At 39.4% G+C, this 15,211-nt stretch overlaps 1 protein-coding gene and 2 pseudogenes across 1 annotated transcript; 2 read left to right on the top strand and 1 right to left on the bottom strand.

Moving 5' to 3' along the window:
* Positions 1 to 76: 76 nt before the first annotated feature.
* On the bottom strand, positions 77 to 1,824 carry LOC149046778 (uncharacterized; annotated as a pseudogene).
* A 246-nt stretch (positions 1,825 to 2,070) lies between these two features.
* On the top strand, positions 2,071 to 3,319 carry LOC149046777 (uncharacterized; annotated as a pseudogene).
* Positions 3,320 to 12,145: 8,826 nt separating this feature from the next.
* Positions 12,146 to 13,483, top strand: LOC113674887 (uncharacterized protein F54H12.2). The gene is made up of 2 exons (XM_089204151.1): positions 12,146 to 12,510; positions 12,646 to 13,483. The coding sequence occupies exons 1-2, from the start codon at positions 12,146 to 12,148 to the stop codon at positions 13,481 to 13,483; spliced, it is 1,203 nt and encodes a 400-aa protein (XP_089060277.1).
* Positions 13,484 to 15,211: the final 1,728 nt, after the last annotated feature.

The following is a 15,211-nucleotide window of genomic DNA, read 5'->3' as shown; positions in this document are numbered from 1 at the left end:
CCCGTTGAATGCTAACAATGCGAGATCTTCTACTAGTACCACTGATCAGAATTATGTCAGCAGAAATGACGGCTTGTTAATAGCAGGCTAGTACTTCTACATCTGTGTCAGAGGACTTAATGGCAATGCGCTGGTGTCCATTTTGAGATGCATCTTCTACGTGGAGGAACATTCTAGTGTCAGGTTCCTCTTGATTGGTGCAAAGTTCGGGCACATCGCTTGCAGTAGTTGAACCATTTGGGGCAACAAGTTTGGTGCAGTTTTCTCTGTGAGTGACAAAGAAGGTGCAGTCTTTAATTTTCTGTGCGTACACAGCATTTTCTGACCACTCCCGTACAAGGAAGCTTAGGAGGTTAGTTTTATTTTTACCATTTGCCAGAAACTTTCTCCACTGACGTGGGCACAGCTGTTGACCGTTGGTGACGTTGACAACCAGCTGTCCATCTCTGCTTCGTTTGGTTCTTTCTGTGTTCTTTATTGAGATGGCCGGATGTTGATCTCCTACAAAGTCAATTCTTGCTGCCTCGCCAGCTTCTGTCAGAATTCTGGACATCACCATCTCTGCCAGCTCACAAAATCTATCAGGCACTCACTACTGTCTGTAGCATCGCCATTGCATCTATGATGACAGCTGTAGTCTGATCAGGTAAGCTCGGTAGGCATTCTACACCATTTTCGAGTAACACAGAAAGACTGGCTTTGTTTGTCTTGGCTAATGAGCCATCGGGTAAAGCTAAAGACCACGGGAGAGGGCCAAGCTCATGAGACAGCAGACATCTCAGGTCCATCTGGCGGCTCTGTCCAATGACAAGCAGGCGGGCAAAAAGGTTTCTGTCGGCTCTTATCATGACATTCCTGTCTCTTGCTGTCACAGAAGTCTTCTTGTGTGTATCACGGAAACTTCCTAGCTTCAGTTTAGGGAGTGTTTCAAAGATTCCTGTTGAATTTGTGATTATTCTTTCTTCTACAAACGCTGTTAAAGCTGTTGCTCCCTTCTCTTTTGCCTCCAGCAGGTCTTGCTTTATGCTGTCGCTGGTAACATACCCCTAGCTGATGCAGAGAAGTTCCTCTGATGGTTCAAATGGGTTATGCCAATTGCTGATTACTTCAATCACTTTCTTGACATCTTCGTCTCTTTTCATGCGAGCAGAGCCTGTCTCCTTGTGAAGTCTACGTTGGCTTTCTTCTTCACCTATGCTCATTTTCCGGCACTTGTCTACAAAAGCAGCACGGGCATGCGCAGTAATCATCCATCACTGAACCGCCCCTTTCCTTAGGCCAAAAGCCTCCAACAATGCCTCCCTTTGTCTTAGTGCTTCTGTTGAGAGTCTGTTCAATTGTTTGATCTACAGGCATCTGTGAAAACCCATGGGACGTTGTTCGCTGAACCCCAAAATCACCATTCTCCAGTAGGGCATGAGCCTCTGGGTGAGTTTCTGGCAGCGTTATCATGTGGGCCAAGTACACTGGAAGATATTGAGCGTAGTTAGTGTGGTCGTACGTGAAGAACCAAGGCAGCATCTCCTTGATGCACTCCAGATGCAGGGACCAGTTTCCTTCCCTGGTTGCTCGCAGGAAATTCATCAGCACCTCCACCATCTCCAGGTAGCTGTTCCAAAACACTTTAAGAGGACCATGGTCGTCTTTGCAGTATTCCGTGTAAAGATTGAATATTACTTGGAATTCCAGCATAGATATAAGCCTGTTGAATTTCCCTGGGCTAAATTCTTTTCGGATATCCTCTAAAGCACTCACAAGGATCATGCTGTTCACCTGGTGCCCGTGTCGTTGCAACCATGTTTTGAAACCCATCCATTGTGGTCGGTGCAATGCTTCAAACACAATCTAAAATAAACGTAAGAACGATTTGAGTCTGTAGAAATCAAGACTTCATCGTATAAGCTATCTAACATCATAAGTAAACTGTGTCTACCTTATGTGTACGTACAGCGCGGTTGTAGTGACGGCCCTCAATAGGGAGTTTAAGATACGGTCACTACGGACTACGGACTATGTCTGGGCGTGAGAATCCAAGCCATGCGTGGACTGGGCCGACTACGCTAAAAGGGCATGAAAATTGGAGTGTTGTTTGACGTTAAGATCGTGACAACGACTACGGACTACGGCTGCACTTGGAAAAAAATTTCATTCAAAGATGCTAGAAACGCCCTTTTAATCGCTTATGTGGATGGTTTTCTGGATGATGAAGAGTTTATTGTTCTTTACGATTATTACCAACCCGTTAATCCTTCATTTCCATACTGGAATTTTGATCCATTCTGTTTGGATGTGTTCAACTCTTGTGAGTGCGAAGCTCACTTTAGGGTGGCCAAGAATGATATTCTGATGTTATTGAACGCATTGCGGATTCCGGCAAGTTTCAAGTGCCCACAGGGAACAGTTTGCAGTGGCTTGGAAGGACTTTGCTTACTGCTTAAATGACTAGCATACCCATGCCGCTATTTCGATTTAATTTCAACTTTTGGACGTCCGGTGCCAGAGCTGTGCATGATCGCTAACACTGTACTTGATTGGGTTTTTAATGAACATGGGTTTCGTTTAACCTCTTGGAATCAGCCATTTCTTACCCCTGCTTCCCTTCAAAAATACGCCTGTGCTATAGCAAGACAAGGAAGTCCACTTACCAATTGTTTTGGTTTCATTGACGGCATGGTTCGCCCCATATGTCGCCCTGGAGAAAAACAGCGCGTTGTATACAATGGGCACAAGCGTGTTCATGCGCTAAAATTTCAATCCGTAGTAGTGCCAAATGGTTTGATAGCAAATCTTTATGGTCCGGTGGAGGGTGCACGCCACGATGCAGGGATGCTTAAAGACTCTGGCCTGCTGCAAATGCTGGAAAGAGAAGCTTACAATCCAAGGGGGGACGTCCTATGTCTCTATGGAGACCCAGCTTACCCTCTTCGTCCTCATTTAATGGCCCCTTACCGAATAGGGGAGGTTCCAGTATTTACAGCCGATATGGAAGCATTTAATTCAGCAATGAGTTCTGCTAGAGCTTCGGTGGAATGGCTATTTGGCGATATCTCCAACTTGTTCAAGTTCTTAGATTTCAAGAAAAACTTAAAGTTAGGATTAAGCGCAGTTGGAAAGCAGTATATAGTGTCCGCACTGTTTAGAAATATTCTCACCTGCCTTGATGGTAACACAACATCAACACATTTTCAACTTGATCCACCAACTGTTCAAGACTATTTGGCCTAATGGCATCACAGTATATCAAGTAGAGATGTCTGAGCCCGATGCCAAGTTACAAAATATATTAGGTTGTTCTAGCAGCTAATCCAGGATTTCAGGTTTTATTTTTTCATTCAAGATTACTGCTAGTGTCTGGTGAGTCTTCTGTCCGTGAAAATGAAATTTAAAAAGAGAAAGCAGCAAGGCTTAAAAAAATAATAAAACAAATGTTCACTTAAATCCAGGACAAAGCGGCCTTTTCGTATAACCCATTAAGTTCTAATGAAGTACTAATCAGATTTTAAAACATTGGTCAGAGTTGTCTTTGTTTGCCGGGTGTTGGGTCAAGGAGAGGGTCTGAACCAGGAAGGAAGGGTACAGAAAACTCTGATTGACAATAAGTTTATGTTTTTGTAATGGAATGAATTTGTTAAACCTTAAACTTAAGTATGCAGTTGCCATGGTAATCATCTACGGTATGCGCAACAACTTTACTATGAACTAATACAGTGACTATTCACTGTTAACTTAATTCCTGTATGAAAAAGATAGTGGATCCAAACCGTCAAAGAAATAAAAATTTCATGACCATTTTGGTAAAAAATATTAAATTCCTGTATTATGGAAAACATGAACAATAAACAAGTTATCCTTTTTCTTGTTTCTACTCACAATAATTCACCCAACAAAGTTCACCATGCATGCTTATGTATTTTTGGGGAATTTTCTGATAACTAATAGAAAAATGCAACAGTTTGTTAAAGGTTCTGTGAAACAAACAACAACGTATTAGAGTCTCCAAAAAATGCAAAATGCCCCTTTAAATTGAATGTATGGGATGGCAAAACAGCCAAGCTCTCAAACAACAAAACTCTTAAATGTTATCACTTTGTAAGTTTCTGTACTAGAGCAAGAACAAGGTTTTGTGTGTTCATTTGACTTTGCATCATTTGCTTCATCTGCTCTTGTTGCACTTTGAATTGTTCTGTTTGCTGCTCAGCCTGAAGTTGCAGCTGCTGTCTTTGAAGTTCCAGCTCTTCTTTTCTGAGGTCTGTTTCCTTAGCTGTTTTCTCTGCTAAATACTGGAAAGGATCAGAACTAGCTCTTCTTTTTCTTCCTCTTCTCTTTACAGTCTTCTTCTCTGTGGCACTTTCGTCCCCAGAATCAGAGGCTTCACCACTTGCTCCAGCCTTTGCCCACGTGGTCATGGCTTTATCTCTACATGCAAGTGCATCCTTCCTCTTCTGGTCATCTTTTTTGCTGTTTGCATTTCCTACACGAAGTGTTGTTGACTCCATAGCCGCAACTATTTCCTCAAGCAATGTTTCGTTTTCTGTTGGTGGATCAGGGTTGATCCCACTTGCTTTTTCTTCTTTGTTTTTCTCTTTCTTGTAGTCTTTTAACAGCTTGTTAAATTGTTCCCTCGCACTTTGCTGATCCCGAGGCATGTCTCTAAAAAGACTGAAGCAGTTTAGTTTTTCGGCTACTTCTGTCCATTTTTGGCCAGCTTCCTTGCTGCCCACTTTGTACAGAAATGGCTCCGAGGAGTATAATTCCCGAAGGAGCAGAGTATTTTTTGCTTCATTCCAACGAAACGGCCCACTAAAAAGGAACACATTTTACAAAATTAATACGTAGCATCAAAGTATTCTCTTAGTACAAAATTGCATCCTGCCAATCACGTTTTATCACCTGTTGATCAATAACACCATAAAAAGCTGTCCTTAGGCTGCTGTCTCCAGTCAGTAAATTATTTTATTTGGGAAACAAGGTTAAATTAAAAAAAACATGAATTTTAAATCCAAAGTAAACATAAGACTCCCAATTTGGTCATTGCATCAGATTTTGATTCACCATAGTTCTCCATTAACTTCCCTTCCCAAGCTTCAACTCTCCTTCTGCATATCAATTTTAGGACACAAAACCAGTATATAAATTAATGTATGAGCATTTGAAAAACGATTTATACAAATGCCATTTTCAGACATGTGAGCTTACTTTGTTCGAACAGAGACGGCTGACTCGCCACTGGAGCACACACTAAAGAGACAAACAAATACCCAGTCAGTGTCATGATTGACAATGAAGTTTCCGTTTATATAAAACAGGGTTCGTACTCTTTTGAGCCCTTCAAATTCCATGACTTTCCATTACTTTTTCCATGACCTTTTCCAGTCTTCCATGACTTTGTTTATAGCTGTCACTTAAGAAAACTTTGAAAACTATCCTTGTTTTTATTTAGGGTATTTACCTCACTCAGTGCAACAGATAACACTTTAGTGTCCACCATATGTGCCATTTCTAAAAGCCGTTTAATTACGTCTTTTTGTCCTTATTTTAGACTGTGCACGAACTAGTCTAGCAAACATAACTTCAATTTTCCATGACTTTCAATGACCGACAATTAAATTCCATGACTTTCAAGGCCTGGAAAATGAATTCTTAAATTTCATGACTTTCCAGGTTTTCCATGACCTGTACGAACCCTGTAAAAGCTTTTACAATCTATTTTGATTTGGAAAAAGCACATACTTCCAACAAAGTTCGCAGTTCACCTTTGAAAAGTAGAAAAAGAAAGTGAATTACCTGCTTTCATCTCCTGTTGACATCCTAATCTGCTTGTAAACACAACAGAATTCAAAGGGCGTCAGTAATCAGAACCAGAAACAGAAAAAAAATGCGATTTTTACTTCTTTTTCGCTCAAGTTTAATTGCCTAAAGACTGTTCAACATAAAAGTAGCGTCTAGAAAACAAACTGGTCAAAAATCGGCAAAAAAATATTTACGTAGTCCTCACTACGCGAATCTCCTCGACTACTCCCTGTAGCCTGCAACCACACGACGGACTGCGAAACCCATGTGCTATCGAGCATTCGCAGTAAATCTCGAACCAGGTCCTCGCCATGTATTACCGTAGTTCGTAGTCCGTAGTGACCGTATCTTAAACTTCCTAATAACTCCAGCTACAGATCCCGAGGCAACAATACCACTTTCCATCAAAACATCTGCAAGACCGGCATCTCCAAATCGTTTGCCAATAGCAGCAAGGAAGGCACAGATGGTGTGAAAAGAGCCAAGCCGGACAACCAATCGTTGAAACTGATCCTTGTTTTGCCACAGCACCTCAAGAGCCTTTGCGTAGATCGCTTGATCTAAAACGATAATGACATCATGTTGTCCGAGCTGGTCAGCAATTTGTAAAGATCTCTGCAGCACTGTATAAACTGTGGAAAGCTCTGTGGGACTGGCTTCAATAACTTGACAATAGCCAATGGAGCATTCACGTGGAATACTGTTCTCATTTCGTAACGTGTAGAAGCCTGTCCACGCTGGTAGTCCTTCCTCCGTCGGCGAGTTGACCGCAATTCTAAAATATCTCTTAACGGTTGTAGACATTTCAAGTAAATACGCATGGGTGGTTCCTATGAAGAACAAAACAGGTGCAGAACAAAAACGCGCTTTTGAGTCTATTTTGAAAGAAGGGAGAAAACCGTTACGTCTACAAACGGATAAAGGAAGTGAATTTTACAACAAATTGTTTCAAGAATATCTTACTCAGCAAAAGATCACTCATTTTAATACTCAGTGATACAAAAGCTTCTGTGGTAGAAAGATTTAACAAAACCCTCAACCAGAGATTATACCGAGCTTTAACAGCCAATGCTGCTCTCAAGTATCTGGATTTTTTACCCGATTTAGTCAAAGGTTATAACGCATCTGTACACAATGCTACGGGTGTTGCACCTAAGAATGTCACCATGTATAACGATGGAAAAGTGTGGAAGAAATTGTACAGTAAAAAATTGTTTGGTACATCCAGTAAAAGTAGAAAGCCTACCTTAAAAGTGGGGGATAAGGTCATGTTGAGCAAGGTTCGTAGAACCTTTGAGAAAGGATATTTGCCGGGCTGGACAGAAGAAATATTCATCGTAGATAGAGTATTAAATACCTTTGTACCATCTTACAAGATCAAAGAATACGATGGAGCACCTGTCAAAGGTACGTTTTATGAAGAAGAGTTGCAAAAAGTTGATATGGGTGATAAAGACACGTTTTTCCGGATCGAAAAAGTATTAAAGAGAAAAGACGGGAAAGCTTTGGTCAGATGGAAAGGTTGGCCTTCCAAATACGACAGCTGGGTAGACGCGAAGGAAATAGTAGATTTATGAGTCATGCAGGGTAACCAGGACACGTTTTATCTCACGCTTCCTAGTAACGGATATGACACTATCTACAGAGATAACACTCCAGGTAGATTCAAAGCCAAACTTCTCAAGACGATCTCTTTACTGGGAAGAGAATGGGAAGGGGCCTTGTCGAGCATTTCATTCCCATCTGCCTTATCTTCAAATGTTCGCAATGATTACCAAAGCTTGGTAGACTTAGATTTCATGTGCGGATTAAATCTTTGCATGAAAGGTGTAAAAGATGATGATGATAATTTCATTTTCGATAAAGAGTATTGGATCCAAGGCAATAAGATGAAGTATGAAATGGGAAGAAAAGAGAAAGGTCTATCAGCTTCCAAAGATGGTGTGGATTTTTGGAATAGAATGATATACTCACTTACAGACTGCACAGCAAATTACCCATCAAAGCAAGTGGTATTATATCCAAGGATAAAACTTTGCTTTCAGAGAAAAAACATTACAGATGGCCAGAATTTTCATGGGAAAACGTGGGTGGTACATACAGGTTGAAGATCAACAATGGTGGGATCGACGGAGCATACAGATCTGGACTTGAAAATGCTTTTTTCCTTAATCTAGAAATAACTAAAGTCTTTAATTTAATCATGCCTAGACAAGATGGAAAATATGATTCTTATTATCAAGGTTATGAACTTACTAGTCATGTAACAGTGGAACTTTTTAGAGATCCTATAAGCCATACTTTACGTTGGCTTGATGGTACTAAATTATGGGAGATCATTGATGCCAAAGAAGCAGGATTTAAACCGGAAGGTCATAGTAGCTCTTCCAAATTTGTGAAATTTGAAAGTTCAGTCAATTGGTACTTTTACAAACAGGGAAATGCCTATTACAGTCCCATGTATCAAAAACGATCTTTGTACGTGTACACGGATCTAGTGCAGACACAGTTTATGGGTAGATCAGAAACAGATCTTTGAGAGAAGTGGAATACGACGGATCTATGAATGGAAATGTCATAAAGAACAGTTATGAACCTCAGAATTTACAGTTTATTCCTGTAAGAAAAAACATGTTTGATACCGTAGAAATAGGAATCAGCGAAGTCGATGGAACACAAGCTGAATTTGTAGGAAATAAAAACGAAAATACTGTAGTCACGTTATGTTTCAGAAAGCGTGCATATAAATAAGACCCAATTTACCAAGCAGCATGCACTTTTGGTTTTATCTCGATGTGATTACCATGATGAATTTCTACCTGACATTACCTAGCAATGCAAGTTCACAGATTTATTCTGAAAATAATCCCGGTCACTACAAAGTCAAACTACCGAGAAATATTTTTCTACCAGAAAATGATTGGGAGGTAGCATTGGCTAGTATTTCATTTCCAGATATGGCGCCTCGAGTGGACCATTTTATATATGAGCCAGTACCTATTTTGGTTCGCTCGAACATACATACTAAGGTCACCAACAGCGACGGAGCACCCATACCCGTGAGAACATTGATAAATAATACGTGGCAATCAGCCAAAGACAAGAAAGGAGCTACTCAATATTGGCATAATGCAAAGTGTAATGCCGTGGTGGACCTGCAAAAGTCAGATTGTGTGGTATTTCCTACTACTGTACGAAGTGGGTATGAAATCTGGTCGCGTTTTATAAATTTAGTCATGAGTCAAATGTACCAGGAGATGAAAGATATCTTCGACTATGGCGCAGGGTATATGTATAACCGAGGAAGGAGGTTTGAAGGATGGAAAGATGAAAGTGGAAAAGGAAAATTTCCTCATTTCGAATGGGTGTTGAATGCAGACAGATACGATTTGAAGATCAACAACGAGCATGTGCAATACATGGACGTGTTCGACCCCGATTTCTTACATCCTGTTCCACCACAAGATAAACGAAGTTTGGAAGAATTGACGAAATTATGGTTAGCTAATAACCACGTAGACATTAAACTGGAGTTGGCTAAAAAATTCCACTTGGTGGAAGAAAAAACAAAAAGTGATGGCACTAAAATCACATGCTTGTCAAGTAGTGTCAGAATAGAACATTTTAGAGATCCCTATTTGAATTTATGGAAATCCACAGATGACCTGTGGAGAATTGTGGATGTTCAATGGAATGTGGTCGTGGGTTGTTACGTGCCATTCTATTCTTGTCAACTGGTATTTTTCAGGTTTGGATGAAAAAATCTATCACACCTATGTGGATCACGAGAGAACGCTGTTCATGTACACAGATTTGACACAGACTCAGATCGTGGGTGGTACAGAGACAGGTTTATTGAGGGAAGTCTCGTTCACTAATAACAAAAAAGGGAAATATTTATTTAAACCGTTACATTTACAGTATTTACCTATTCAAAAAAATGTCTTTGACAGTGTAGAAGTGGGAATCAGTGAAACCGATCACTTGCAAGTAAATTTCAAAGATGAACAGACGATCTTGACCATCAATTTTAGAAGAAGCGGTAATGGGTCATCAGAAATGTCCATCTAATCGCATTTAAGCAAGTGTACCCTTGATACTTGGATTCAGAAAATAGAAGAAACATTTTTTTTTTGGAAAAAAAAATGAGTGACATGTTCTATCTATCTCTGCCAAGTACTGCAAGTTCTTGAATTTACCCAGATAACACTCCCGGTAAATTCAAAGTGAAGTTAGCAAAAGAGATCTATTTACCGGAGAGTGAATGGGAAGTGGCTTTGTCAAGCATTTCATTTCCATCTACGTCGGATACGGTGATTCACAAGAATGTGAATTATCAGAAGTTAGCAGAAGTGGATTTCTTATGCAGTATGGAACTTAATATGAAAGGTGTAAAAAACTACAACAATTTGGAAATCGGAAGCAAGTCCTATTGGTTGAGAGGTTCAGTCCTGAAATATGAACTTTCACTGGACATGCCGAGACATGGTGGTGATTTCTGGAATAGCATGATTTCTTTGCTGCACAGCAGGTTGCCTCTTAAAATGAAGAGTTATATTGTTGAAGATAAAAATTATCAGAAGAAACGACCTAAATGGCCTGTGGCCTGGGAGGATGTCGGTGATGGTTCCTACAGATTGTGTATAGACAACAGCAGAGAGCAGTTCAGAGAGTATGGGAAATAGTGGATTCCAAAACGTTTCAATTTAAATCAGAAGGAAATCCTAGCGAATCAAAATTCTTACGTCTGCAATGTTCAGTCAATTGGTACATATATAGGTTGTGTCAAATGCATGCAAGTCAAGTCAAGTCAAGTCAAACATATCAAGAACGACCTTTGTACGTTTATTCAGATCTGGTACAGACAAATCATTGGTGGTTCAGAAACTGATTTACTGAGAGAGGTTGTATACAACGGATCTAAAAGCACTTTCAAACCTCATAATTTACAATTTATACCCATTCGTAAGAATAAATTTGATACCTTGGAAATAGGAATCAGTGAAACCAATGGAACTCAAACCGAGTTCTTAAATTCAAACAACGAAACCGTGGTCATGTTGTGTTTTAGGAGAAATCAAACCTACCCTAATCGTATATAAGCAAGTGTAATAGAACAAATTACAGCCGTGACCAGTTTAATGCAGTTGAAAAAAAAAAGATGGTACCGCACACTTTTTGTTGTAAAAGTTCATTCCTTTTTTTTTTTTAAAAAGAAATAAATATCCCATGACTATAAATACGAGTGGTGATTTAATTTTATCATTCTTTTTTTGGTGGTATAGAGAGAGAGAGAAAAACCCTAAACCCTAAGCATGCAAGGTGGAAAACTACGAAATTGTAGACCGGGGATTCAATCTGGACGTGGATTAGGTGGAGTATTGCGCAGGATGGGAAAAATAGCGAGTGCAGCTCTAAGAGGAGATGTGAGACCTGTACTCAAATCCATGGCTCGAAAAACCCTAATAAATTACGGAAAGAGGAAAGCCAATGATTTTGTTTTTGGTAAATTAACGGGTGTGAAACGTAAAAAGAAAGTCCAAAAAGAAAGTGGAATGGAAGGTATAAAAAGGAGAAAAAAACAGCAAAACGTTTGAGTGATATTTTCAACTACTGAAAAAAAAATGACACGTGAAAGAAAAAGGAAAAGACAGAAAGGAGGAATCATATGTCTTTCATCCGTAGTACCGTTTCTTGGATCTTCTACCATGATGCCAGGCGCATACCTGAATATGTGGAAGAAGAAGAAGAAGAAGAAGAAGAAGAAAAAGACACAGAAAGGAAGAGGACTACAGATAGGACAGATTCTAAGGAAAATGGGACCGATCCTTGGAGCTGTAGGACCAGTGTATAAAATAGGAAAATTCTTAGGCCAGAAACTCATAAATAAGAAGAAGTAGGAATATTATAACAGAGAAAATTTTTTTTTATAGAGTTGATTAAAAAAAAGATATAAAAGAGCTGGATCATCTTTCATTTTTTTTTCGTGGAAAAAAAAAGGTATGGATGATCTTCCTATAAACAGAGCTTCCAATCCCTTTAAAAATCAAGGTTACATGATGAGATTAGCCAGACAAAGAGGTGGCGGTATGCTAGGACGTCGTAGTAGCGGTCGTCGTCGTCAACGAAGAAGACAGAGAGGAGGAGGAAAGTTTTTGGCCGCCAAGGTGCCGATATTTGGAACTCTAGGAACAGGATATCAAATAGGAAAATTCCTAGGCAAGAATCTCTTTAAACTCTTGGGTATGAAAATGAAGAAAAAGTATAAATATAGGTAGAAAAAAAAATTCACCCACACGTCACAGAGAAGTATAAAAAGCTTTTTAGTGAGCGTTTCTTCATCAGTTCTTGAAAGATGAGCATCGTGTTCAGAGGCAGTGAGGCCTCCTCGGCCCACTTCAAATCGGGAGAGGTTGAAGATGGTGCTTTAGATCTTTTTACAGTACCACCTACCAACATCACTTACAATGGATACCATATAGTGGAAATCAATCCGACCAGTGAAAGTATTACCCCTATAGAATTCGTGATACCAGGCAGCCATGAATATATCGACTTTAGCCGAAGTTATTTTCGTATGGATTTGATTCTGAAAAAAATCGATGGAGGAAAGCTGGTTGCTGCATCACAACATTGGTTGGCTCCAAACGCATTTCACACCATCACCAAACAACCTTCCATCTACGTGAATGGGACTCTGACCACTGAACAAACAGACACGTACGCTGACAAAGTATATCTGGAAACCATACTCAATTATTGAACAGAAGATGAGGAAACGATTCTCAGACCTCAAGGGTATTACTCAGCTCTAAATTATTCACCTAATGACCTGACGGTCAATCAAATCAACAGTGCCACACCTCATGCCAACTACACAGCGTTATCAAAAGAACGAAAAAAAGCAGTTGACGGACTCGTGGAAATGAAAGAAAAAACCATGGGAGGAAAAACCATTCAATTGTTTGGGTTACCTCATGTAGATTTGTTCAATACGGGTAGAATGCTTATACCGGGAGTCGATCTCAAAATGAGGTTTACACTCAACGATCCTAAATTCTTTATGAATGGGATTGGCACGGTAAACACCGATGTCAGGTTACAAGCCGGTGATTTGAAAATGAAATTCTATGCCTGCATGGTCAAAGTCAGGTCAGACGTGTACAATAAAATCGCTACAGCTAGACTGCAGAGGAATCTGGATGTGTATTATCCCACCGTCAGATCAGAAATCAGGACCTATACCTTGCAAAACAATCACACTAACTTTGAAGCTACAGACATGTTCAACGGAAGAGTCCTGGACCGTGTGGTGGTGGGTTTAGTCTATCAAGATGCTTTCTCAGGCAATTACGCCTACAACCCTTTCAATTTCCCGAAATTCAATGTAAGTAGCATCAAACAGATTGTGGAAGGGGAAGAGTACCCGTATCAGCCTTTGCAACTTATTTCAGCCAATGGTCAACTAGACATGTCAGGGTATCACAGACTTATCAGTGCCAATTGTTCAGCCTATGGAGGAAAATGTATGATCAAACCAGAACATTGGGGAGACGATCATCATACCACATTATACATGATACATACTTGTTCCATCAAAACTTTAGTTCAGTGTGAATTAAGCAACGAAACTGGAAGAACTCGATACTGTGTAATTGGAAAGGATGTAATTGCATTCAACACAAACTTGTGACACAGACCTTTCAGTTAGCTCTGTTCACATGAAAAATACAAATGCTTGGTGCAATATACACAAAACTAGACATATTGCTGTCCATGAGAAAACAAGGAAATAATACAGTCGAAAGGTAACGATGTCATTCAGTATCATCATAATGATTAATTACATCAAATGTTCGTTTTTCAATATTCTCTGAATAAATAAACAAAGGAAAAGCTAACTGGAACATTTCAATATTGTGTAACTGGAAGTAACATGGGTCCCTTCTACTAATTAAATGAACTTGAACATAACTTGTGAACTTAGCTCACAGTTCAAGAACAAAAATTAAGCCTTTGGCACAACATCAGTGACAATTTTAGTCTTCTTGTTGTAAGTGATTTCCACCAGAGGTAGATCAAGGAAAACTTCAGTAATGTTATCTTCTGTTTGGGGCATATCTTTTTTTCCTATTGCAATCAGTAGGTTTTTTATTGTTTGATCAAAAATTGTAAGTGTAAGATTGGTGTTATCATCGATCTTCACTACTACTTGCAGGTAGATATTTTTGCTACACTTTGCTAACTTTTGTTTAAGGCCACAATTACCGCACTTCAGAATGTTGGTGTTTTCATCATGAAGCTTTTTCTTGCACACCTGACAGGAGTGGTACACTGAAAACTGAGCAATTCCTAGTATTTCAGCGGTTGATTTAGAAATAAGAAATGATTCTGGGATGTCTGTTGGGGTGGCCAATGTTTCTTTGAATGGCTCAACTTCTGTGATAGTTGTAGATCCATCTCTTGCTGTTGTTAATTCGTGCCAGTCACCATTCTTTCTTACTTTCAGGTTCTTGAAGGCATAAGTTTTCCCTTCTTGTACCTGATTAGTATACTGTTCCCAGAGAGTTATCCTGATAGAACCAAATGGATCTCTTAGAGTTGCTTCCACCTTACTCTTAGGGCCATTCATGGTATTAGCCTTTTTCTCTCCTGACAAGTAAAGGAGATTGGCTTTGACATCAACCAGCTGTCCAGGATTAACAGAGGTAATGGATGGTATGCTGACACTTGTTGGGATTGTGATTGGTTCAAAGTTGAGTTCAGGCAGTGGTTCCACTTGGATTCTAGGGTTCATCAGTACACTCTTCATATCTCCTGTTGCATCGATGTTGAATTTCTTGATTTTGATGGGGCTTTTCTGTTCACTATACTTTTTGAAGTCATTGTGTTTTGCTGCTGAGAAGCATACCCCTCTAACAACTTCTACTTCTGTTTGAATTTGCATATCAAACCATGTGGTTGTAGAACCTTTCTTTAGAGGAGAAATGTTATGAAGATAGCCAGTAAGTTCATCCTCCACTTTTCAGGAACAGGCTGTAAGGGAAAAATGGGATAATACATGAAATTACTGGTATTGACACTAAGACTTAAAATGAGGAGAAGGCACCTAGATTTAAACAGAGAAATAAGTATATTTAGTTGTTATTATGTACACTGGCTAGGAAATTGTTTGCTACTATTGAGAGAAAGGGGAAACGAAATAAAATTGAAAAAAATTGCAAGCTTACCTCTATCCCTATGTTTATTCTTTGATGCAAAAAAGTGTAAGAAGGTTGCCAAAAAGCAAAACAACCTTCAGAATTGCATTATAGTTTTAGGTTATCTTATTGAGGAATTTCATTGAGGAAAATTAGTATTTTTAGATCAGTTACTTGACAGTTAACTAACTGACTTCACATGTGTGCCTATTTTCAAGTTT

This window comes from Pocillopora damicornis, chromosome 4 (assembly GCF_964200805.1).
Source record: "Pocillopora damicornis chromosome 4, jaPocDami1.2, whole genome shotgun sequence".
Classification (NCBI taxonomy): domain Eukaryota; kingdom Metazoa; phylum Cnidaria; class Anthozoa; order Scleractinia; family Pocilloporidae; genus Pocillopora; species Pocillopora damicornis.
The sequence above is the reverse complement of the archived record's forward strand: the minus strand, read 5'-3'. Positions and strand labels throughout refer to the sequence as shown.

Coding starts and splice junctions, on each gene's coding strand:
- LOC113674887 (XM_089204151.1), top strand. CDS start 12,146: ATGAGCATCGTGTTCAGAGGCAGTGAGGCCTCCTCGGCCCACTTCAAA. Junction 12,511..12,645: donor ACCACTGAACAAACAGACAC/GTACGCTGACAA, acceptor TCAAATCAACAG/TGCCACACCTCATGCCAACT.